The sequence below is a fragment of the Mustela erminea genome, chromosome 8 (assembly GCF_009829155.1).
Source record: "Mustela erminea isolate mMusErm1 chromosome 8, mMusErm1.Pri, whole genome shotgun sequence".
In the NCBI taxonomy this organism is placed as follows: domain Eukaryota; kingdom Metazoa; phylum Chordata; class Mammalia; order Carnivora; family Mustelidae; genus Mustela; species Mustela erminea.
The window spans coordinates 89,820,034-89,847,555 of NC_045621.1; the positions used below are offsets into that span (position 1 = coordinate 89,820,034).

At 33.3% G+C, this 27,522-nt stretch overlaps 1 protein-coding gene across 4 annotated transcripts in view; it reads left to right on the forward strand.

The window, feature by feature from the left end:
• Positions 1-27,522, forward strand: part of LRP1B (LDL receptor related protein 1B) — a 1,969,831-nt gene that overhangs the window by 1,836,528 nt on the left and 105,781 nt on the right. For 3 of the 4 annotated variants that reach the window (XM_032356230.1, XM_032356231.1, XM_032356232.1), the window contains 6 exons: positions 2,863-2,985; positions 9,628-9,753; positions 10,493-10,630; positions 12,129-12,263; positions 15,732-15,851; positions 17,461-17,702. In XM_032356230.1, the coding sequence (XP_032212121.1) occupies positions 2,863-2,985; positions 9,628-9,753; positions 10,493-10,630; positions 12,129-12,263; positions 15,732-15,851; positions 17,461-17,702 (884 nt within the window). Of the gene's footprint in view, positions 1-2,862; positions 2,986-9,627; positions 9,754-10,492; positions 10,631-12,128; positions 12,264-15,731; positions 15,852-17,460; positions 17,703-27,522 lie in introns of those variants that run through there. The other variant, XM_032356233.1, reaches the window with a different exon arrangement.

Consider the following 27,522-nt stretch of genomic DNA (forward strand, 5'->3'; position numbering starts at 1 on the left):
AAGTTTCTTTAATACTAAAGACTATACATATTATCTTTTTTATTGTTTTCAGACAGAGTTGTTAAGTGGTAATATATTTTATTGCTTGGGTTTTGATCATTGAAATTATTCTTAGAATTAGGGCATTTTAGAACTGACCATTCCAGAAGTTGAAAGAAAGGGGCACCCCAATGCCAGATATTCTATTATCAGTCTTACATTGTGATACTCACCATGGTGGACTTACCAGGGACTTGCCTTTTTCCATATTTTAGAGTTTGCTAGTCTTCAGAGATGCCAATGTAGGATGTGCCAGTTGTGTTAAGCATTTTTGCAGAAACTCTCAGAACTGTTCAGATTGATATCACTATAATATCTTGGCCTCAGCTTCAACTATTAAGATTCTAAGCCATCAAACTATATGTTCCTAATCATCTCTCTACCATTAGCCATATCGAGTTTTTAAAAAGTCGAATTTCTTCCTCACCTTTTACTTCACAGAAATAGTTTAAAATCTTTAGCTTTATTCAACATCTGGTCACCAAACTAACAAATCTACCTAATGTTGTGCCTAGCTTAACCTTTCCCCCATTCCTCCCTCTTGAAATGGGAGACTTGTTTCACCTCCAATCTAAGGATAATCCTTTTATATTAGTTTAAATCTCAAATCCTTCACTGTTTCTGGATTCTCAAAGAATTCATCATATCAATTACCTTTTCTCTCTTCTGTATCTTCAAGTTTACTTTGTCTACTGAGTTATTCTCAGAGGGATTTAAGTATATCAGATATCTGTTTTACTCCATTCAAGGCACCAGCCTCTCTTATTCACCTAACTTCCTACTTTCTTCCTTGCCTTTAAGGCCAAACTCCTGGAAAGGGATGGATGATTACAGTAACTACTACATTTTCATCTAATAATAACGAACTACAAACACATTACTAAATCCACCACCAGTTCACCGAACCTCCTCTTTTAGCATTACATAAATGTGCTCACTACTACTTCCTTGTTGGAACACTTCTCAGGTATTTCTCCAACAACTCTGGCTACTTTTTTGCATCTCTTCTGCAGACTCCTCTTTATCTCTCCAGTCTTTAAATGGTGATTTTCTCTGTTTTGTTTCAAATTTCAAATAACAACTACATTCAGATCATCCCTGGCTACATATTTACAGCTCAGAACGTGTCCTATGTTTTAAACACATGTATCCACTATCCTGTTAAATATCACTATATGGTTGTCTTACTAGTCCCTAAATGAATTGTGTAATTATTTCTATTAAGCTTGCTCTTCCTTCTGTGTTTCTTTATTTTTGGACAATACCATTTTTGGACAATACTAAAAACCACTAAATGGTCCAAATAAACCAAAAATAGAGTACTATGACTGCTCATTCTCCTTGCCACCTTCATCTTTTTAGCCATCAGATACTGAGGATTCTACCTCCTGAAGCACTTTCAAACATAGCTACTCTAAATCAAGTACCAACTCTTTTGCATTGCTACAACCTCTCTTCAAATTGGTCTTTTTCCTCCAGCCTTGGCTTTACTCTTGCTACCTTTATTTCCAAGTTCTCCACATTCTAGCTAGTGTTATCATGCTAAAATCCAAACTCATTCTGTCATTTGCTAAATTAAGTCTTTGCTGCTGTCAGGGAATTATTAAAGATTCGTATACAAGTCAAAACCCAACAAGATGAGCTGTTTGACCCTCATAAGTTTGGGCTTATTATTCCCCCTAAAGTGCAACCACAAAATGAGCAATACTTCCTTCCAGGATTTTCTAGTCTCACAAGGATGAACACTATCACTCTCCAGCCCCATGTTTTAATAAACATGTCCACTTTTAAATATGTTAATGCCTTCAGTCATCAAATCTATCCAATATGGAAACCATATTTATTATCTTACGAGGTTGAAATAGGTAGTAAAATTCTCTGAGAGCAATCTTATTTATCTTAAGTCTGAATTCCCATCAGGTTGTTTTGGGTTGTTTCCCCAGGTACTGCTTGTAAATATGATCTTATAAATTACTTTAGCCATGCCTCTCTTATAACATAGGAAGACACTGAGTCCCAGAGAAATTAATAGACAGGCAACACAAGGGAAGTTCCTAATTCCCCAGCCATTGCAGTTTCCACTATATATTATTACATATCTAAACATATAACCAAAACTGATTAGTATTTTGGTTCCTTTGCATAGAATAAATATATTTAATTTTAAGTGAGCATATCTTTGTATTCTTGGTGTTTTATATTTAATTGTGAAAAGAGAAAAAAGCAAACATTTACAAAATACACAAAAAATCAGGTACACTACTGTATATTTTTTATAAGTATGACTGAAATATTTCACCGCCTCACCAACTTCTAATTCCTGTATAAAATTAACTGATTATCTGTGACCACAAAAGCTTTTTATTGGTTATTCTGTCTTCAGCAACTCAGTTTGTCAGTTTCCAGATATAACCAAATTGAACTAATAATTTTGCAAGTGTCTTTTCTTTCCAGAACAACACAATATATATAATGAAAATTAATACCATTTAAAATCTAAGTTTCTTTACAGTAACATAAAAAATTTTGTGAGATAATTTATATTTGAAAAAACTTTCTTATACCATCTTACCTGTATTTTCCAAAGGAAATATGATATACCTGGATAATATCAAATTGTTTTGAAAAATAAACCATGAGTAACTTGAAAAAAAAAATAGTCTGGGTACTGCGTGTCCCTTATATTGTACAGGAAAAAATATATCGAAGTGAGAAACTAGGTACCGTGCAAAGATAATTAGAAGAATATGTGTCCTGTTGACTGGCTTTAATTAATTATGCTACATCTCTGTGTCTCTTTTTCTGTTTTGTTTGAAAATAAAGGAGGAAATATTTGTAGATCAGATGAGTTTCTCTGCAATAATTCCCTTTGCAAACTACAATTTTGGGTGTGTGATGGAGAAGACGACTGCGGAGACAACTCTGATGAAGCCCCTGATATGTGTGGTATGTATTTCACCTGGGTCTAGATTATACTGTCATCTCCAGATCTAACATGCTGGCGTGAATCGATAGAGTGGTGAGGCAAACCACAAAGTCTACCATCCTGGGGTTAGGTAGATACAGATATAGCTTTCATTCAGGTAGCAATAGATGACCCTACCCAAAGTTGATGATTTTACAGAGATGGCCCCTAAATCTGAACTTGTACATGTCAACACTATTCAAAAGATAGTGTATGGCCTATCTGGGAGGACTTATAGTGGTTTGGCTTTTGAATTGTGTGAGGTTCATATAAGGACTCGGCTTTGTACCAAATTGGTTACTGAGGCTAAAACATTTTTTTGTGGGGGACAGATAAGTACATGGACAAAATGTGAATAATAAAATCATGTAGCCCCACAAGTTACCCACCACTGAGACCAATGTCAGGGAGATATATATGGAGATAATATGGAAGTATATTGATAATATTTTAATATGTAAGTATATGGATGTATTTTATTACATAAATACATTAATGTACTTAAATATAGCATATATTATTTCTTCATATTTGTCCTATGTTATAAATATATTAATATATTTTAATATATATATATAGACTTAGGCAGAGAACTGCAATTAGGAGTTATATAACCTTTTAATCTGAAAATCTTAACAAAAGTTATTGCTTCTTCAAATTCAAGCTACTCTTGACTCTTGATAATTGTCAGGAGTGTACTTAACGCAACCAGCAACTGTGAATGTCTGTTTATATCACCAAATAAAGGATTTCCTCTAGGTAACAAATATTTTCAGTTCCTTCTTCTCATTCTTTGTATCTAATCTCAGTAAAAGTGTATTTTACCTCTAATTTAAGGAAAAATACTACTACTTTGGATATAATTAAGTAGCACTTCAGGTGAATTAAAGAAGACATAGCATGAGTGTATATATACTTAATTCTTTGTTCTATTTGGTACACCAAGTTAAAACAATATTTTTTGATAATCGATGACATTGACTATTGACATTACAATTTTGTAGCAACATGGATGGGACTGGAAGAGATTATGCAGAGAGAGTCAATTATCATATGGTTTCACTTATTTGTGGAGCATAACAAATAGCATGGAGGACAAGGGGAGTTAGAGAGGAGAAGGGAGTTGGGGGAAATTGGAAGGGGAGGTGAACCATGAGACTCTGAAAAACAATCTGAGAGGTTTGAAGTGGCGGGTGGTGGGAGGTTGGGGGAACCAGGTGGTAGGTATTAGAGAGGGCACGGATTGCATGGAGCACTGGGTGTGGTGCAAAAATAATGAATACTGTTATGTTGAAAATGAATAAAAAATAAATTAAAAAAAAACAATTGAATAAAATATCCAAAGCATGGAGGCAGCTTTATTTTTAAAGGGATTTAAAACTTAAAAATGACAGTCTTTGGAGAGTGTTCTCTGTAGACAAAACTAATGAGAAATATAACTAAGTTTCAGTTTTAGTTCAACATCATCTTACACAATGGACTCTAGAAAATCACCAGAGATTATATTGTTTCTGAATTATAATCTGGGGAAAAATATAAATTTACCTGCCAATATTAAGCCAGAATCAATTGTTTTTATAAACTATGTATATGTATACATATATGTGCATATATATATATATATATATATTTTTTTTTTTTTTCCTATTCTCTATTCCACTTCAACACACAACTAGTGAGTGGAATAGGAAATGGTTGCTAATTAACCATGTGAGGCTCCAGTGTCATACCCCCAGGACCACTTCTAGGACCAGGAAGTGATTCTCAGTGACATGCCACACAGCTGCTGGAAAACCTAAAATACAAACAGCTTGATGCTGTGCATGTTTTTACATTCCCCTAGGTCATCAGTATAAACATTGAGTCAAGCTGTTATGTACCAGGGACTGTGCTAAGTAATTGGGATGAGAAAGAAAAAAAAAAAAAAAAGAAAGAAAGAAAGAAAAAGAAAAAGAAAAAAGAACAGCACATGGTTCTCCTTGACAAGATCTTACTCTGATTGTACAAATCAGATTTTCATACATTGTATTTTAAGCAATGGTGGAATTAAGTAGATGTACAGATAAGGAGGAGAGGAATAAGATGAACCTAAGGAGGAATTCAGGAAGCTACAGTTTGAACAACCCAAATTAAAAGACAGCATAGGCATTATGCACAGCATGGGAAATAGTGTCATTCATTCATTTAATAAATATTTGTTAGCATAGATACTGTTATTATTTTGGGGAATATAATGATGAGAGATACAGACATGGACTCAGATGTCACAGAACTGAGAATTCAGCGGACTAGGTATTCAAATGATTTAAAAATATATGGTTGAAAATTATGATATGTGCATTGAAGAAAAACAGTAAGTTTTAAAAAAGTATAGAACAGAGAGATTTTATTCAATCTTGGGTTATGGTAAATAATATTTGAGTTTTAGTCTGATAGATATATCACTGTCAAGCAGGTGAAAGGGATGGGCTGGAGGGAAGGTGGATGACATAATGTTGTAGGCAAAGGAAATTGTGGACAACCCTGAGGCAGAGTGAACCATAACTTATTGGGGTAACTGAAAGATCCCTGTGCTTAGAGAGTGCAGGTCAAGGTAGATACTGGTTTAGGACGAAACTGAAGAGACAGAAGAGTCTGGAATCTTGTAAGTCTTCATGGGGAATTTTGGATTAGCCTAAAAGTAATTAAAAACACTAAAAGGTTTTGGGGCACCTGGGTGGCATCCAACTCTTGATTTTGACTCATGTAGTGATTTGAGGATTCTGAGATCAAGCCCTGGGTTGGTCTCTGAGATGGGCATGGAGTCTGCTTAAGATTCTCTCTCTCCTTCTCTCTTTGCCCTCCCCCTGACCTCTCTCTCTCTCTGTCTTTCTCTCTCCTTCTCTATAAATAAATAAATAAATAAATAAATAAATAAATAAATGAAAATTTTAATAATTAAGAAAGAATACTAAAAAGTTCTAAGTACAACAGGCATATAGTCATATTTATATTTAATATATATTGGTTAGAAAGAGGCAAGGCTAGGTAAGATAATTGCTGTACTCTAAGCAAGCCATGCTACTAGCTTGGGTTAAGGTAATGATAGCACATGGTGGCAAATATACTTGGAGGTAATTTGAAAAACAAAATAAAATTGGATTAAATAATAGATTAGATAGATAAGTCAAGGTAGAGAAAGTTACGAAGTATAATTTGTAGGGGGTTTGTGCTTGTTCAGTTGGATACATGGGGAATATAGGAAGAGGAACAGTATTGCAAGTAAAGATTAAATGCCTGGTTTGAGATACAGTTGAGACGACATTCAAGTATAGATTTCAGGTAGGCTCTAGATACTTGATTCTAAAGCTTAAAAAGCTGGGCTAAAGTTATAAATTTGATCGTCAGGTAGGATAAAGTTATAAATTTGAGAGTCAGAATAAAATGGGATAATGAATACTATGGACTTTGTAAGATTTAGGCTGGGTGGGAGTAAGGCATAAGAGAAGAAGGAGTTTAGGATAGAATACTGAGTGCCACCAAACTTCTAAATAAATATAAGCAGCTGGAAGAGACTCAGGTAAGTTACCACAAAAGAATTTGGGAAAAAAATAAAAGTATGGCAAAAGAAATATCAAGGTAATGAAATGTATCAAGAAAGATGGAATGTTTCCTGAAAAGACAGAAAAAATGGGCTTCAGAGCAGATGAAAACTTAGTTTTAGATAAGAGTAGTCACCCCTTCTCTGTTATTAAAAATATTGTCATGAATTGATAGATTATCTATAGATGCAGGCAGATGTCCAATGATATAATGAGGTGATAACAAATTCACCATTTTATTTCATTTTTATATATGCAGTAGAAAGTATATTCATATATAGAATATGGAAGGTGGATTTTTAGAAAATTTGAAAGGAATACAGATTTAAATTGTCATTGTAAAGGGTAAGAGACTAACATGCTATCTCTCTGTATTTATATCTATATCTATCTATGTATATATATATACATGTATATCTGTATTTATATCTATGTAGATATAGATATATATGATTTCCAAGTAATATTTAGGGCCCATCTGGTATTAATAAATATTCATATTTGTGGTGTCAGTTGGTCTTGTGGCATGATCATCTGCAATGTTCCTGGTCTTCCCAGAATGCAGACATTGGAGTAGCAAATGGTTTTATTCCTCTAAGCTTAGGTTTTGTTAGATAACTAAATGAAAAAGAGAGAAGGTCCAGATAATCCAGATTATTTGTACTAAAGTGAGTTTCTAAATGAATTCTTAGAACATATAATAAGTTACCAATAAATATTTGTCAATGGAGTAAACTGAAAGATGGAGCATGGGATCTTATGTCAATGCAGAGGTAACTAAAGACAAAAAACACTGGAGAATAGGAAAAGGTAGATCTATCAATGGACTAAAGTTTCACCTAAGACAGAAAAAAGATTTAATGAGACTGGCTGAATTAAAAATTTGGAAAGTAAGAAATGCTGGACAGAATTTGTAGCATTCAGATTAGTGACTTTGTAAATGAAGCCATTGGAGGAAACAGTATATCCAGCTGCACTCATGTAGATCAATTAATATTCTTACCTGAAAGCAACACGAAATGTCATTGGCTAAATTAAGAAGAGAAATATATTGGAATCTACTAATCTTCACAACCTTCTAGGATACTTGCTGGCTTAGGTGAATTAGAGTAAAATGTTATTGGGTATGAAAAACTCAAGGAGCTAAGAGGCACAGCTATTGGTTGGTTTGTTCATGTAGATGTTAAAGTCATCTAGAATGTTGAAATGAGTTTGGACAGAGAGCAATAATGATGAAGGAAGGTGCTACATTAGTAAATTGGGGAGGGGATGATGTTTATAAGGCCAATGAGAAAATAGCAATAAGGAAGATATTTAATCAAATGACTGGCTATCAAAATAATAGGGTTTTTTTTCAGTTTATTTTTAAAAAATTGAATGTAAGATATAGTAACAAAGGTCTGAAAACTAAAGTAGGAAATTAAGGGGTATTTAAATATAAGATAACATGAGGCTTGAGAAATTTAAGAGGTATTCCTAAAAGATCTGAAGAGGAGGACCTATGCTTGGAGTGGGAGCCAGATTTCAATTAAACCATGGAGGTCAGGCAAGAAGGAGTATGGCATATTTAAGAAGCTAATAAAGTAGTATTGCTAGAATATTAAGAGTGACAAGGGTTTGCCTGTAAGAGCAGCATGGACAAAGTAGTGATCAGTCCATTATGGCACATGAAGTGTCTTAAATTTTATTCAGAAAATGCTGGATAACTATGGAAGAGATGATCAGATTAATGTCCAAGGTGCATTGTTGCTCTGGTGCCTTTTGGAAGATTTTAAGTTGGGCAATGAAATAGAGATATTTGGGATTGTACTGCAGTTTTCTCTGTAAGCAATAATGCAGAACTGAAATGTTATAACTGATATGTATGGAGAGAAGAAGGCAAATTTGGGGATAGAATCAACTGGATTTGTTGACTAGTAAGAGCTGAAGGTCAATAAGAGAAAGGCATTTAGAATAACCCCAGACTTGCAGCTATGGTGCTACTAATCGAACCATGGAAAAAACACAAAGCTTATGTTTGGGGAGAAGGTAGTCACAGGGAGGTGATAAAGCATGGAGTTCTGAACTTACTAAATTTGAAATTCCTGAGAGAATATCCTATAATCAATTGTGAGATGCTAGAATTAGATAGTGAATTGAAAGTTTTAAGGGTATAGTATCAAGTAAATTCATGAGAATAAATGAGAATATCAGCAAAGAATTCAAGAATGAAAAGATCAAGAAACCAATAAAAACACCTGAAGTATTCCACATGTAAAGATAAAGTGTCATGAGAGAGGTTTCCTCCTCTAGGGGTAGAAGTCTTCAGATTAGATAATGATAGAAGGGACAAGGATAAAATTCTCTGGCTTTCACTGTTGTCATTTTAAGTCACACACACTGCCCCCCCCCAAAGCTACATATACCCACAAAAATTAAACATAAATAACAAAGATCACCTATGTGACTCAAATACATATTTATACATTTGTTGACAGTGATATAGAGTAAGAAAAACAGTTATAGTATTTTCCCCCCCACTGGATGACCTATTTTTAAATTTGGACCTGTAACGTATGCTTGCTCAAGATCTGCTCTATGTGAAATTGCTCTTTCAAATAGCTCAGTGTCCTGCCATGTTGTATAAACTGCAGGCATAAATTAATTTGGTGTACCAAGTGAAGTCAGCTAAGATAAGGCAACTGGAAATGAGACCATGAAGTCTGGCTCTTTTTCTTACTTCATTTCATTTCAGTTGTGTACTCTTTTCTGTAGTTAATATAAATAACTAAGATCATAGCTTCTATTCTCACACAGTTTCTAGTACCTACATGAAGGCAATTTCCACAACAAAAGATATTCAGAAAATCCAGATTATGGATTTGAAAAGAAGGAAACAAAATAAAACAAACAAACAAACAAACATAAATAAATAAATAAAATGAAACAAAACAAAGAAAGGAAGACCAAAAAAAAAAAAAAAAAGGAAGGGGATCGTTCCTCATAAGTCAGTGTACTCAAAGGAGCAGCTTTGAGTTTTTTCTTTCCTTTTTTTTTTTTCAGTCAAATTTCTTTGCCCCCCAGCAAGACCTTACAGATGCAGAAATAACAGAATCTGCCTGCAGTCTGAGCAAACGTGCAATGGGATTGATGACTGTGGGGACAACTCCGATGAAGATCACTGTGGTGGTAAATCCGTTTAATGTGAAATAATGGATTTAGTGACAGCTACAAGATAATACAATGGTTTGGGGGCTCAAAAATGACAAAGAAGTATTTTCCATGTAGCATGTCTGAGAGTATTTTTTTCAGACACTTGATCTTCTGACGAAGTATGAAAAATAATCCGCTGACATTCATTGGAATAGTAGAGCTGTGCAGCTTTATCCAAACTCTCTACTAATCTGTAAATCTCCATTGATGATGCACAGTTTATTTCTGAAAATACTGCATGAGAGAAAAAACAGTGGTTTAAAAATGTTCTCTGTTAAAACAGCTCCTTGAGGGGAGAGAGTTAGTAAGGAGTTTATGTCTGTATACACAATTCCTTCTTCACAATTAGGAAATTAACAAAACTTTTAAAACCAAGGCTTTACTAATGTATGTGGCAAAATCATTTGATGACAAACTCTGACCTGAACTGGTCTGAAGCAGTTTTTATTACTTTAAGAACAAGTTCTCACTTAGGAGGAATATTTAGACATTTTCCGGTGGGAATGTAGTGTTACTTATTATAGGGTAAATACACTGTTATTCCTCTAAAAGTCCAGAATTTCCAAACTTTTTTCATTTGGCCCAAGAGCTTCAAATAAAGGACTGTGGAGCCATGTTTTTCATAGTGTTCAAATAAAATCTTAATTGTGTTAATGAACTCAATAAATTTGTTTTGATTCTGTGAAGTACTGATCATTTTTTAATGACTCTATAGGTAAGCTTACATATAAAGCAAGACCGTGTAAAAAAGATGAGTTTACTTGCAGCAATAAAAAATGTATCCCCATGGACTTCCAGTGTGATCAACTTGATGACTGTGGAGATGGTTCAGATGAGCAAGGCTGCAGAATAAGTAAGTTTAGTTTCTGTTAAAGTGTAGCAACATGCAAGTTCAATTCTCCTTCAACATGACTAAAATTTTCTCTACTGGTGTGAGAAAATATCATTCTTCACAAATGTACTTAAGTGTACGTTCTTTTTGGTAAGCCCTTACCAATGCAACCTTAGAATGCCACTTAAATTAATATCGGAAAGTATGAGGTGGGAAAGGTCGTTTTCACAGTGAGTACCCTTGTTAGACCTGAATCTGAGATCTCAATATCCAATTGCAGACTTTGTTATCAGCAAAGATATCTATAGTCCTTAATTTTATTTCATAAAATATAAATTTACTATTTTTTCTTACAAACAATATTATTTAGTTGAAAAATAATAAAGGTATTAGTAATTTATTCAGTGTTTTAAGATTTTAATCCATTGCTGAGTTATTCTTAAAGAAGACATCATTGTTTAATTTAGTTGGAGTGTGATGCTATTTGAGTTATTAGAGCTTGGTTATTTTCATGTTTAATGTTTGATACCTCATTTTTTCATATTAAGAAAAATAACCAAACTATGACTCTAATTCAGATTGCTTATAAAAGTTGTAAAATCCTTCCTATTATGGGGTCTTTTACTTTTTCTCATTTATGCATCTAAGTTGTTCCTCTGGGTTGATGAAGCATTACCTCCCACAATATGGCCACATATACCTCAAGGCTGAGGTGAAATTCCAGTGGTGTACTTTAATTAATTATAAAATATTCAAGAGTCGGTGGGGACAAATAACCATTATAATTCTGATAAAGTTTTCATATTTCAAAATAATTTGATATATGTAAGTAAAAAACAGATAATTCAACATCTATTTTACAATAATGTCCCTCTCATTTATTTGCATTCTAAAATGTTTTCTGGAATGAGAGATAAAGCTATGAAATTGTAATTACTATGCTGGGAATGGCAAATAACACATAGTCTGTCGTAAGTTGTTTAACAGCCCTTGACCACTGGCGCATACTGCTCCTCCTATATATTTTCGGACTAAAAAACTTTAAGAACTGATGATTTAGCCTACTTGTTTGAGTAACATGGTAGTACCCTTGATTGAATTCCTGAATACTAAATTTAGGTTAGCAATTAATGCCCACATCTCTGGGAGCTTCTAGGAAACCTTTTGTTTCCTAGAGAAGGATATAGTACTCATACATCGTACCATTGTAATGATAACCTGTTATTAGAAACATTGGCTCTCGACTTCCTTCCACAAGTAGTGTACTTCAACAGCTGTAAATATCAGCTATTGGCAGTTTGGTCTGAAACTATATTCAGTGGAGATGGGCTCAGCTTTTTATCTGCTTCTATACTTTTATAAGAAATCATGACTTAGACAGAAAGAAGGTCATAATCTTATAAATTCAAAAAATACTTATCTGTAGAATAATAAATATAATTTCAAGTTAAGAAAAAACGTAAACTCCCACTTCAGGAATTAGAATTATATTAGTTTTGATGGTATTTTTAAATCCTAGCTCCCGCTGAATATACCTGTGAAGATAATATGAATCCATGTGGAGATGATGCATATTGTAATCAAATAAAAACATCTGTTTTTTGTCGCTGTAAGCCTGGATTTCAGAGAAACATGAAAAACAGACAGTGTGAAGGTATAGTACATTTCCTCAACAGCTTGCTCTTAAATCTTTAGGTTATAAAAGACTCACAGGCTGTTAAATTGTGAGATGACATGGGATTGATTTTCATCAGATTGGTGTGTATCTACGGGATACCGTTTTACCTACAAGAGTGAGAGTCCCTGGGGTCAAAAGCCTGTTTGTATGGCTAAGCTAACCATCTCTGAGACTACAAAGCCTTTTCTATAGCAGATTCAGACCTGCAGGAATTTCAATTGTACTGTTACAACTCTGTTTTGAAATGCAAATAAAAAAATTGCTGGTTCAGGAACTATTGGAGAATTAGAGACATTTCGTGAAAGAACATGTTTATGATGACCCATCTCTCCCGAGTCGTGGCATTTGCCGTACTGCAGTAGGCAATTCACTTTGAGAGAACTGTGGGCTTTTGTCCTAACACCATGTCTCAAACAGTGCTTTATATTATTAGGAATGCCTTCTAAAATTCAAAGACAGGATCTAAAGAAATCTCTATCAACTTACTTGAGATCATTTAAAATTTGAGCATGACAGGATAGCCAGGATCTCATAGTAAATTATAGGTAAATATAATATACATCGAAGCTTTAGTGAGAGAGCCATGAAATACAGACTTATATGTACTTACTGCCAGTTTCTCCATTAAAATTCATGTTATTGTGATTAGAGCCAAGCCTAAATTGTTTAAGGCTGGCTTATCTACTGTAAATTCAAGTTGTAAAATGCTTTCACCCACCAGCTGCCTTCTCTACTGTCCCTGTTATTCTTGGATAAAGAAAAGTGATTTTTGCTTTGTGTCAATCAAAATGAGATTATTGAAGTGAATTAATTATATCCACCCAAAAGGGAAAGAATTATGGCCATGTCATATTTACGTACATCTTGAATTATATACTTGTTTGAATTGCCTATGGCATTTTATTTCTCCATTAATATGGAGCGAGCACTGAAAATAGCCTTCTCTATTTTTTAAATATATTTTATAAAGATTAATTTATTTGTTTTAGAGAGAGTGAGCAGGGGGAGGGGCACAGGGAGAAGGATAGAGAGAATCTTAAGCAGACTCCCTGCTGAGTATGGAGCCCAACCTCAGGACCCTGAGATCACGACCTGAGCCAAAATCAAGAATCAGACGCTCAACCTACTGAGCCACCCAAGCACCCGTAGGTTTTCTCTATTTTAATTTAAGAAGTAAATTATTTCTCAAGGCTATATTATTTCTTTCTTCCCCAGAAACTTTCTATCAATTATATATAAACACACACATATACACACAACCTCTTCAAAATTTTAATTTCAATATCATTAATTTTCTAAAATTTATTCATGAATAATGGGCTGAATTTCCTTATAAACTTAATATTTAAAGCTCAAAATTCTCAAAATTTTCTGTATTTTTAATTGTTCTATGTCAAATAAAAGCTGCAACTTCTCTCTTCATTTTAAGTTGCTACAAATCCAGTATTCTTTTTGTGCAAATTAGTAACTTCTGCACTCCAATAAAAATTGTATCCTTATTAAAGGAAGCTTTGATAGCAAGGAAAAGCAATTTGATTTGGTATGGAGGAAGGGAAAGACATGACTTTGGTTCATAATTCAAAAAATTCAAATGTGTTTGTGCTTTCCCTATATATAACTCAAAAAGAGACTAAGAAATCATTATGTGATGTTAAAGCCAATATGCTTTAATTAGAATATGTAAAGGGAAGACAAATTATAGAAAACAGCAGAGAAGTGCAATGGATTAACAGTTGCTCTGTGTCAGGCACTGTTCTATGTATTGGACATGTGTGAGATTCTTCCACCCCTTATGAAAGCCCACAGTATCAACATTAGTCTGTGTGTGTGTGTGTGTGTGTGTGTGTGTGTGTGTGTGTGTGTACTTTTAAGTAATCTCTCTTCCCAACATGGGACTTAAATACCCGACCCTGAGATCAAGACTCACATACTCTACAAACTGAACGAGCTGGACCCCCTGGCATTAGTATAGAGATGAAGAGACAATGATGATTCTGGACAATATAGGGCCATGTGAGGGGCCCAAAATTTTTATGAAATCATGTAGATTTTTGCTTATTTTGACTCCATATCAAAGGGAAATGAAAGATCAAATAATATGCTGTTCAAAGCTACAGATGTCAAACAATCAAATGTATTTATTGTAATACTTTTTTGATGGCCAGGTGCCAACAAAATGCATTTTGCTTTGTCCCTGGTATGGTATTCACTAACAATACAGCTTTCTTTGCCTCTTTGTCCTATATTTCAATGAAACACAGAAATGAATTGTCATGAGTGCCTAAGTTCACCTTGGGCAAAGTATCCTAGTAGACACAAAGGAATCAGAAAGCCTGTGTTTGAGCCTCGCCCTTGTCCTTGCAAGTGTCCCTGGCAAAGTCCTGATCTCTACCACTAAGGCTTCGGAACACAGTTGAGAGCTAAATGAAAGAGTATTATGCTGTGCTTATTCTTAAATTTTCTAATTCAAAAGAAGGATTTATTTCACAGATTTATTACATAATTAGGGTGACATGAAAAAAAAAGCAGAAGAATTAAGCTGACTGAAAATAGAGAGAGTGTAGTAATTCACTAGAGTCACCTGACATTATTGCTGGCTCTGCATAAGCCATTAAAATTAGAGGCATGTGCTAAACAACAGAATATTGCCTGTGATTTGTTTATTTATTACTTATAATGCACATGTATCCATTTATTTGTAGACATTCAAGGTTTTGTTGCTTTTGTTTATTTCACATAGCCCTTCTTGTAACACTGTTTCTTTGTATATAGGAAGCCAGAAGTGTGTTACAGTTGTATCTGTATCTTCATTTGTTGGCCAGGAATTATGTAACACACAGACAAAAAAATTAATAATAATTAATGCCCTCCAGGGGCTGACAGTCAAGTAGGGGGTATGTATATATGACTACATATATATAGTACATATAGTGCTGTAAGAGAGAAACACCCAGATAGTAAACAGCAGAGAAACTGTGGGATGGATGTACGTTGGTAGAGAACAAGAAAGGTTTTATGCATGTGGATCTTAAGAAATGAATAAAAAGTCTTTAGGTCAAGGTGGGCAAGGAACTTATAGGACAGTATATGATATGTACAAATGTATGGAGGTAGGTAATCAGAAACAGTCTCAAAAGGAAATCTCAAGAAGTGTTTGAATGAATGAAAATACTAGGGAAGTTTGAAAGGGCTCTTTCAATGTGTTAAGTGGATTAAAAAGCAGTGTACAAACAACTGATGAATTATTACAGTGAAACTATTGTAAAAATTGTTAGTCAGAAAATATGACATAGCAAATCATATACTTGAGAGTTTTAAAAGGACAGTGAAAGAAATAGAAATAAGTTGAAGGAAGAAAAGTAAATTTGTCTTTTTTTAAATGTGGAAAGAACAGAAACGGAAATTGGAGGTATGATGATGCTATTTGGAGCTCTTCTCTTCTAGATCTTAATGAATGTTTGGTGTTTGGCACATGTTCCCACCAATGTATCAATATGGAAGGGTCATATAAATGTGTGTGTGACCAGAATTTTCAGGAAAAGAATAACACCTGCATAGCAAAAGGTAAGATTATAACAGTTATTTCAAATTCTATTATAACTGCTATAAATATCTTATGGGGAAAACAATGTTTTATATTATATTTTAGCAATAGCTCCATGCCTGAAAATATAACAAAATCTCTTTTTAATATTGGCTAATTGGCAAATTGGTTTGTTGTCATTCTTAATCTAATCTGGGATGATTTATAGACATGATTATCAAATATGTGGTTATTGTTAAAACCACATTTATGCTTAAAAAATCTGTCAGAAGAAGGGAAAAGTTTACAAGCCAACATGATAGAATATGAAGCATCTCTCTTTATGTCCTGCTCTCAGTGTATATGAAAAATATTATTATATAATGGATAAAAATAACAGTTTAAAGGGTTAAAGGTTAGCACTATAAGGAGAATGGAATTTTGAGTAAGAATTTAAAAGGTTTTGAAATAAAATCATGCTTTAATTCAGACCTCCTTTACTTAGAAATATCATTTTTAAAACTTAAACAGGTATTTGGAACTTTTTTGTTTATGAATTTTCATGCTCTGGTTTTTACTAAATAATATTATAACAAATATTGTTAAGTTACAGGACATGATTGGACAATGTTAATAAAACAGTTATTACAGGTGGAAAACAACATGATATAGTGGATTAAGGATGGGCTAGAGAGGTAAATGTACTTGAATTTGAATCCTAGCATTATGCCTTTATCATCTGTGGTCTTGGGGAAGCTGAGAAACTCTTTGAGCCTCAGTTCCTCATCTGTAAAATGGAAAAATGAATCTCTACTTCCTATAAGAAGAGGAGATAAATTATGAAAGTTGTAGAATAGTGCCTGCCATAGAGGAGATAAACATAACCAAGTAAGAACCATTAAACCCATAGGGCTGAACTAGAATTCATAGTCTATTTTTTCTAATTGAGGATAGTGTATATATAATTCAATCTTCATGGTCTCATTAATAATTTATTTAATATATTCCCTAAAAATTTAGGGTTTTACTTGTCTCAATATACAAATGACATTAGTATTTTATTGTAGGTGTCAAAACTTCAGATTATAGGGATCCACTAGCAAGATGCTAAATAATACTGACATGATACTTAAATGTAGTAAATCCTGATAAATTTTTATAATAAAATTAGAAGAATATTTGAGATATATGAATATTAGAAGAAGACTCTCCCCCTCTTAATTTTCATTTCTTAACCTAAGAAAATGATGAATTGGATGCATAAACTAAATGCTCAGGAATGTTTGAGGCTTAATGAGTACACAACATAACATCTGAATATTGAGGATCAAAGCATTAGAACATAATGTATTGCAATTTATCAAATTGAAATCCCTCTTTATGAAAAGAATATCTACCACAAATACCTAATTCCTAGCCATAAGGTAAGCTGTGTCTTGGGAAAACCTACATCAATAACTCTCATTAAATTTAGGTAAGTGTGTTTTAGAAATAAGTCACAGAGACTATAGTATGGTACAAAGCAGGTTGATTTTTACTGAACAAGAAACTGTTAAGAATAATAATTCAAGATAATTTAAAAGTATAATTATTGCTTTTACATTAGTTGAAATTTACTTTATTTTTGTATTTTATTATAATAATCTCCAGGCTCTGAAGATCAAGTTCTCTACATTGCTAATGACACTGATATCCTGGGTTTTATATATCCATTCAACTACAGTGGCGATCATCAACAAATTTCTCATATTGAACATAATTCAAGGATAACAGGGATGGATGTATATTATCAAAGAGATATGATTATTTGGAGTACTCAGTTTAATCCAGGCGGAATTTTCTACAAAAGGATCCATGGCAGAGAAAAAAGGCAAGCAAACAGTGGCTTGATTGTAAGTAAATAACATTGACTATTTGAAGGCTCATACTTTTCCACCTCCTTATTTTTTTAATCTATCAATCACAATATCTGATTATAGGATGTAATTAATATGTACAGTTATTTCTCCCAATATTCTCCCTATACAGAAATCAAGAATTTCCCTACTTTATTCTCACAGCTGCATATAATTTAATCGCATGATATTATGTTTTTCTTTAAGTACCTTTGTTTTAGCTATGTAAGAATGGTAATGAATAATACCTAATATTTCTAGTACATTTTATATTTTATATTATTTAACATTATATAATGTGAGGTTTTTTCATTATGAGATGAGGTTGGGAATCATTACTTTGTTTTCATGTTAGAAAATAAACTTAAAACATGCAGGGAATATTATTTTATTTTGAGCAATATCAGAAATACACCACTCTTCTAGGGCAAGAGATCAACTCAGTTGTGTAACCATTTCTTCTGACTCCTGATAACTATATTTCAGGGAACATCCAAAACAGAGTGATATTATTTGCTGGTGTATGATGGACATGTTGATTACCATGGTTATTCCTTTTGAGAAAAATAAACTAGAGCATTTGTTTAGATTTGTGGTTGTAGACTACCTTTTTTTTTTTTTTTTGGCTTTAGGGCATGTCAATTATTGTGTATTTTGTATTTTGAGGTAACCAGGGAGAAAAATGACAGATAAATACTTATTTTTGTGAGGCCTGGCCCATTCACATACAACCAAAAAGTCAAGTGCTGTCACAGTAGGATATAATTGAATCTTTGTATTTGAAAAGAATCAGAGGAACCTATCTGGAAGTCCTTACTATCCTTTGTAGTAGTATCACCCATAAAGATTTGAACTGCATGAATACCATTTAATAGAAATCTGGAACACATTTTTATCAGGTAGATAGCTGTAATCTGGTTTTATTGAAGTTATATTACCTTTCTAATTCAGGTAAGATTAATTTCACTGAGAGCAAAATATATACATGTATTTTAAATATGATAATATATATGATATAATATGATATATCATATATATGTCATATATAATATTTTATTTATATATATATATATATATATATATATATATATATGTCAGAACTATTCAACTCATCCTCTGCCAAACACAGTGAGCGTTACACAATACCTTTAAGTTGCATTTCTAGGAGAGAGCCATAAAATTTAGTAGATCCCTCTGCCTTCCTTCACTTACTCACTTGCTATCAGACTAAAAAGCTGGTTCAGTCTTGCCTAGCTTTAGCTTTCATTATCTGTGGAACACAAGACTGCTTTGCAAAAACTTTGTTCCCAAGGTAACTGTTATTAATGAAGTTATAAAGAGTATGACTTCAATGATGCTTCTGATGATGACAATGATAGTGTTGATGATTGACAAGATGTTCTTCTCTAAGATGCATATAATTACATGAAAATTATTTACAACCTAATTTTCTCTGAATTTTATTTTCTAAAAATACATCTTTCATTTGGTAGATTTTTTTCAGTGAAAATTACTGGATAATTATTTTAGTTTTATCTGGGGAGATTAATAATTAATATATAACCAGTATCTTCTAGTGAAAAAAAGTTATTTTAAACCCAAAGCCAAATTTGCTTACAGTTAGATAACTAAGTTTTTATTCTTATACATAGAAATATATATTATTTGTATTATATATATATTTGTATTATATATATTTACCTGTATATATCCCTTTATTTTTAAGATTTATTTTTGTTTGTTTTTTGAAAGAGAATGAGCATGAGAGGGGGAAAGGGTAGAGAGAGACAGAGAAGGAGAAGGAGACTTCCCACTGAGCAGGGAGCCAGGACTCTGTGATGGTGACTTGAGACCCCAAGGCAGAAGCTTAACTGACTGAGTCACCCAGGCTTCCTTCCCCTTATATATTTTAATTTTTAATTTTATAACTGTGGTATAGAATCTTTTGTAAATGATGGCAAAGCTACTAGATTAGTCTTTTGCTAATAGGATATGAAAGTTCATTTTGTCTTTTTTTTTTTAATTTAAATTCAATTAGCCAAGGTAAGGGTAATGATTACATATGTTATATCTTCTAGACTTTATTTTTCTGTCTCTTTTCAGACTTAGTCATGAATGACAGGATTCACTAGGAAGAAAGTGGGTAACACTAGGGTACAGTTTCTAAGATTCCATCATAGCTAATCAAATGTCAAGATTATAAGATTGGAACCTCTGAGCCATGAATTTTAGGACCATGTTCTTAGCCACTCAGCATTCCATAAAAGTTCCAATCAAGGCATTGCAAACAAAATAAAACAAAACTTAAGACTATACAGATGAGGGCAGTTATTTGCTTCCTAAATCTTTTTGTAATTCTGATTCCTCAATATTATAAATATTGGAATAAGTCCATTCTTACATTCTTAATAATTAATATGCATTCTTAGATGAGTAAATGACTCATTTATGGCCATGCAGCTAGAATGTAACCAAATTTAGACTTTAACTTGAAAGAACAGTTACATCTCTGAGTCTCAACTTATCTCAAAAACAGCTATCATATTGTAGTAGAAAATTTCTAAAGCCCCTTCCAGATAGTAAATATATATGATTTCCAAATGATGCGTGATGTAGTTTATGTCTATCTAGTTGTTTACCTGGAAAATTTGTTTTCTGAAATACAGCCTATGGATAAAGATTTGATGTTTTTCTTTACCCTGCTGAATTACTCTGCAATGTATGGTATATGTTTTTTTTTTTTTTTTTTTTTTTTTTTAAATCAGTCATCAGCTAGTCATCCAGTAGTTTAATGAGCATACAATCTATTGCATCTTCTCAGTTTTGACACAGTGCCAGGAATGGCCAGCAATGCCTTTACCAATAGATGAAAGATTACTCCAAACTTTGCTGTGAAAGGAGAGAAGAAAGCAAGGAGGTCTTCACTCAGAAACAAAGACACTTTGCTCTTCACTCGTTTTTATTGGCCCTTCAGGATAATCAAAAATCCTTATCATTGTTTCTCAAGCAGGGGATGTTGACCTGGGGTTTTACTGAAACTGAGAGGATCTATTTACAGGGAAGATACAATGCTTGGGGGAACTGGGTGGCTTAGTCCTTAAGCATCTGTCTTCAGCTCAGGTCATGATCCCAGGGTTCTGGGATTGAGCCCTGCATCAGGCTCCCTATTGGGTGAGAAGCCTACTTCTCCTTCTCACACTCCCTCTGCTGGGTTCCCTCTCTAGCTGTGTTTCTGTCAAATAAATAAATAAAATCTTAAAAAAAAAAAAAAAAGTTACGGTATGCTAATTACACGTTCTACTAAACAGAGTCTAAGGGACAATACATACATTTCTTAGATCACAGGGCAGCCAGCAGTCTAAGCTAAGAAAGGTTAGGGGAAGGTAACTCCCCATGATATTCCAATTACCGAGTGATCATGCAAGGCTTGGTGTTCCAAAGGCTTACACCCTTCTCCTAAACCCTCAGTCACCCCCAGGAGCCTCTGTGTTAACATTTTAGCAAGCCAGATATTATGGCTGATTTCATGCTCTACATTAACACCAACAACACAAATAGTAAATGATACTGACTTGTGAATTCCCCACCCGGGGGAAAATGAAACTCAAAGATTTTTCCCTGAGCTGAATATGGAACATCAGTTTCCATTTCTGAACCAAGAGGTGAAAGAAAGAAAAATACAAAAATCAAACTATGGGCACTTTAGTTAAATCCCCATTATCAGTAAACCAAATGGAAGAAGTTAGCATGGGATAATAGGATGTCTTGAAAGCATGTTCGGAGAAACTGAAAATATTGGCATATTTCCATCTCAGTAAAGTGTAGAAAATATGTTGTATCAGAAATCAGAAGAATATTACTCAGACAACTAAATGTTAACTGAAGTCCATTCCAAAGGAAGGTAATTTTCAATATGATGTTTTTTGGAAGTCGTGAAGGGAATACTCTTCTGTAATCTGTGAAAATGGCTTGAATACTAATTATGATTATAAATTTAAATTTCAAATACAGTCTAAGTTATTTATAGATAGAAATGCTTATAATTTTCTAGTCCCCTGGGCTATACAAAATGGATAATTTTTTTTTCCTTTAAGAAAATTAAATAATTTAAAACTTAAAAGGCTGACATGATTCAATCTATATGTAAAGCATAATGAGATTTCTGAATTTGAATTTTAGTAGTCAGAACAGAATATGATAGCATTATATAACAATTGTATATACTTTCTGGCAATTTATCATTTCTAGTATGAAATGCTGTACAGCAAAGTACATGATGACAAGCACCATAAAATAGGTCAACGCTTGGAGAAATGCAAATGATTTTAAAAATACAGATTAGATTTTTACCATTAAAGAGCTAAATATTCCAGAGCAAAACAAATGGTTTATCTGATCTACCTAATTTTGAGAAGTGAAAATGAGATACCATTTTTGGCATATTCTCTATTATGCAAAAGAGTATTTCAGAACGAACATGCTTATAGTTTTATTCATTAATAATCATATCTTTTCTTCAGTAAGTTGATTAGGCAATTATTTTTCCCTGAAAGCTATTAAGAAATATCCAGCTAAGTTTTATTTAATAGGTTTCCATCTTTAATTGGGGTCCTAGCTATAAACCACAAACCCCTATATATGGGTTTATGTGTACATCACACACACACACACACACATACATGCACACACACTCAAGTGCAGAGGTATGCAGGTGTGCTCACAAATAAGTTTATGTGTGTATATGTGTGTCACAAGTTTTGTCAAAAACAAAGTCTTGTTTTAGGATTTTGGAAACTAGTAGAAATTGATAGTTTCTTTTTCCATTTTTTAATTTATTTTTATAAATTTATGGTAATCTTTATAACTTTACCTTGAAATTATCTACACTTACTTGTCAAGAATACTTTTCAAACCATCTGAGTTTATTCAAACCATTTAACAACAAAAATCATTTATTCTGATTTCTTTGGGAAAAAAAATAAGACTATCAAATCATGAAGTTATTGCCATTTTGTGACTTGATCATTGCTGATTGCATAAGACAGGCATTCATGAATATATGTTTATTGGAGTTAAATGGTTCTATAACAGTTGTGATCAATATTTAAAGTTTTATTGAACATAGATCTTGTAGGACTACATAAAACATAAGATTCCACAATTAATAATCCTAAGGATATTATTGAACATATTTAACAGCATTTTAAGGTGAACTAGTCAAGTTTATCATTCATACCCAAAGCTTTATTTAAGAAATTCTGTTTGTTAGGTTTAGTGTTGTGTTCCTAGGATACAAAATGATAACAGAGTCTTATTCTTTTTTTTTTTTTTTGAGTCTTATTCTTATGATGCTTATATTCTGGGGAACAAAGACAAAGTCAAGTAAACTCATAAATAAATAAATAAATACCAAAAATTCCAATTTTGAAAATTATATTGAAGGTAATACAGAATGGACCAAGAAAGAAAAACTCAGATGTTGTTAAGATTTCTTTGAATAGGATGGTCCATAAAGGCCCATTTAAAGAGATTTGAGCAAAGACCTAAAAGATAAGGAGAAAGTAATGTTATTTATGTATAAGACAGCTACTTTACATTTATGTAGAGAATGGATTTGGTGGGAGAAAATCTGGAACAGAAAGAGATCACATCGGAGGATTGTGCTCCAAGTTGGTGCAAAAATAGTGGAGGTTACAATATTATAGTCTCAGTGAAATGGGAGCGAGAGAGTAGAAGTTTAACAAAGTTTGCAAATAGAATGGATGTAAGAAATAGGAGAATAGGAAGTACCTAAGACCTAGATTTTACAACTTGATGAATAGGGAAAATAATAAATTCTGGGTTCAGTTTCGGTCATGGTAATTCTGAGATCCAAGTGAGGGATTGTAAGAAATCCAAGTGAGTTGCCAAATAGTCAATGGTGTATTTAAGGCTTGATCTTGGTCTCTGGATTAGAGATTTTAAGGAATAGAAGAATAGAGAGATGTCTAGAACCATGAAGCCTGACTAGATTAGCAAGATGAGAGTACAGGTGACATAAAAAAGCACTGGAACCAAACTCTGAAGCCAGATTAAAATGACAACAGTGAGTGGGAAGTCCATTAGGAGAATAGAAGAAATTGTAGTGTCACAGAAACTAAGATAGGAGACTATTTTGAGAAAGAGATTGAGCTTATATTTCTAGCACTGCCAAAAGATCGAGTAAATGAGGACAAGGAGGTGTTCGGTAACTTTTGTGACATATTAGTTAAGGACCTTGATAAATGCTGAAAGTTGCAGAGGAAGCAGACATCAGAGAATACTCAGTGGTTCTACGTCAGTGGTCCTCAGCTGAGAATGACACCCCACTGCAGGGGACATTTGGCAATGTCTGGAGATATTTTTTATTGCCACATCTGAGGTGTGCTGCTAATCTTTGGTGAGTATAATAGAGGCCAATGAGACTGCTTAGAACTCTACAGTAATAGGCTAATTCCATATAACAAGGAATGATCCTGACTGAAATATCAAAAGTTGAGATACTGTTTTCTACATAGTAATATCAGTCTTTCCAAACAAACTTTAGATCTTTTGTGTCTGTTACATCATTTTATGTAATAATAACTCTGAATAGAAAATGATTCTAAGAAGAATCACTGATATAGTTATTATTTTATTGGTCTCTTACTTTCTCTCACACCTGAGTCTTTTTTACTTCATCTTTTCTCCTTCCTTCTGAATATTAGAATGCATGTAGGCCCTGACCATGATCCTCTTTTTTCTACCTTTTCTCACTTCCTTATAAAGTTTACATAGTTTAATATGTACCTGCATGCTAACAACTACCAAATTGCTATCAGGCTCTGTTCAGCTGCTTACTTTGCTTTTTCTTTTGGAGTTTTTAAAGATTTATTTATTTATTTTAGAGACAGAGAATGCACTTGAGTAGGGGGAGGGAGAGAATCTTTAAGCAGACTCCCCAGGGATAGGGAGTTAGAGTAGTTTTAAAAATGTTCCTAAAGTAGCATGCCTAAAAATAAACTTCTCTTGATTGACAAAATCTACTTTCTCAGTCTCATTTAATGATAAATTAAATTTGCTCAAAGTAAACAGCTTGGACTTACAAGGAGCCCGAGTGACTCAGTGGGTTAAATGGTTGAGTCTTGGTTTTGGTTCAGGTCATGATCTCAGGGTGTAAGATTGAGCCCCGCATGGGGCTTCTGCACTCAGCAGAGAATATGCTTCAGGATTTTCTCTCCCTCCGCCCTTCATCCCCAAAATAAATAAATAAATCTTTTAAAGATCTTCACATTACTATTGGTCCTTCTTCTTTCAAATCAGGCTATCTTGTTGAATGTACCTTCAACATATTCTAGGAGCTAACTACCTTACATCAGTTTGACCTTAAGTACCTACTTTTGAACCACCATCATTTTTCTTCTGATTTAGTGCAGTAGCCTCCTAACTGGTCTTCCTACTTTCTTAATCACTGCACAATTGCCAGAATACATCTTCTAAGACATAAATTAGATCACAAGACATCTCTGATCAAAGATATTTAGTGGCTCCCCATTAAAAAAGACAAATTTCTCATGTCTTGCGAGGGTTTAAAAGATATGGTCTCTTCTCTGACTTCATCTCCTATTAATTTCTCCCTACTCTTCTCCAGGGATGCTTTGGTATTTGTAAAACCCATCAGTACCTATTAATGTAAGGTCTTTCCTGAAATGTTCTCTTGGCCTAAATGTTCTCAGGCTGGATATCCTGTATGGCTCAATTTCTAGATTTCTTCAAGAATTTGCTCAAATTCCATCTACTGAATGCATAATATATTGATAATTGCAATCTACTGTCCCACTCCCACCCTCGATCCTCAACACAATACTCTTTTCTTTTCTTTTTTCACTCTCACAGTGCATATCTTTGTTAAATTGCTATATGATTTACTTACCTATTATACTTATTAGCTACTCTGTAAATTTCTTTGCTGTAAGTAAATTTTGATGGCAGTTATTTTTGCTGCTTTGGCCATTACTATATGTAATCCTAACATCTAGAATAGTATCTGTCATGAAGTAGGTACATAATATATTTAAAGAGTTAAAAACAATGAATTAATTGAAAATATTTGGTAACAATGAATTAATTGAAAATCTTTGGTATATGTGACAATAGTATATTGATCTTGAAAGTTATACTTTACAATTTATTCTTCTCATCCTTAGTATTCAATTCATCACAAGATCAAATATTTTTATCTCCAGATATATCCCATTTTTATCCACTTTTGTCTCATTAAAACTTAGATTACAATTCCACATTTTCATTTCTGAAATCCATTGAGTAAGTCTCCTTTGATTATCCTGTATCTACTTCTCATCCCCAGTCCTAAGCCATTCTCATTATAGCCAAAATAATTTTAAAATATTAATATAATCATCATATCTCTCTCACTTAAATCTTCCCAATGGATTTCCATTGAATACTCATTGGTTTATAAGCCTCTCTATGATATTGCATCTCATCTTACACCACACCCTTCCCATTGCCTTACACACCTATGAACATATACATATATACCCACCAACACTCATTTTTTCCTAGCCATTAAATATACCATATTTAATTTCCAGTAATGCAACTTCATTTCAGAATCTTCAAGCATGCTCTTTCCCTTGCCTTTCTTAATTATCCTGGTAAACAGAAGCTCCTTTATTCAGAAGACATTGTTTTCATTATCATTGCAGTCATTAACATTGGTCTTGCTTAGACATTATAGATCTTAGCCTACGTAAACTTTTCTTTTTGTGAGTCTTTCAAAATTGAACCAACTGTTACTTTTTGAAGAGACAGGCCCCAGAAAGATTGACTGTCATCTAAAATGTCAGTTGAATGGCTAGGAAATTCCTTCAAGGTGGCTTCATGATTATTCCAGGTTCTATTTGGATCTGGGAACTGGAATGGTAGGGAGTAATAAGACAGTAGGAAACTAATTTTAATGAAGCTAGCCAGAAAGTGATGTATGAAACTCAGCATTATGTGTTATTTACACACACACACACACACACACACACACACACACATTTACAATCTGAATATGTTTGATGTAGGAGCTACATTGAATTACAAGAGCCCAATATATTTATTCAAGTATATAACATAGAGTGTTATATAAGTTTTAGGTGTACAATATAATGAATGATTCAACAATTCTATACATTAGTCAGAGCTCATCACGTGATAAGTAAACTCTTAATCCTCTTCACCTATTTCACCAATCCCCCCTATCCACTTTAGCAACCACTACTTTGTTTTCTATGTTTAAGACTTGGGTTTTTTTCATCTCTTCTCTTTGCTCAATTGTTTTGTTTCTTAAGTTTTACATTTGAGTGGAAATCCTGTGGTATTTTTTTTCTGACTCATTTCACTTACCATTATATCCTCTAGGTCAGTCCACGTTGTTGCAAAATCTTTTTTATGTCTGAGTAATATTCCATTGTATATATACACCACATCTTTTTCCATTCATCTATGGATGGACACTCAGGTTACTTCCATATCTTGTTTATTGTAATAATGCCACAGTAAACATAGGGATGCATTTTTGAATTAGTGTTTTAGTTTTATTTCAGTAAATGCACACTAGTGGAATTACTGGATCATATGGTGATTCTATTTTTAATTTTGGGGGGAACCTCTATACTGTTTTCCATAGTGGCTATACCAATTTGAACTCCCACCAACAGTGCAAGAGGGTTCCTTTTTTTCCACATCCTTAACAACATTTGTTTTTTCTGGTGTTTTTGATCTTAACCATTCTCACAGGCATGAGGTGATA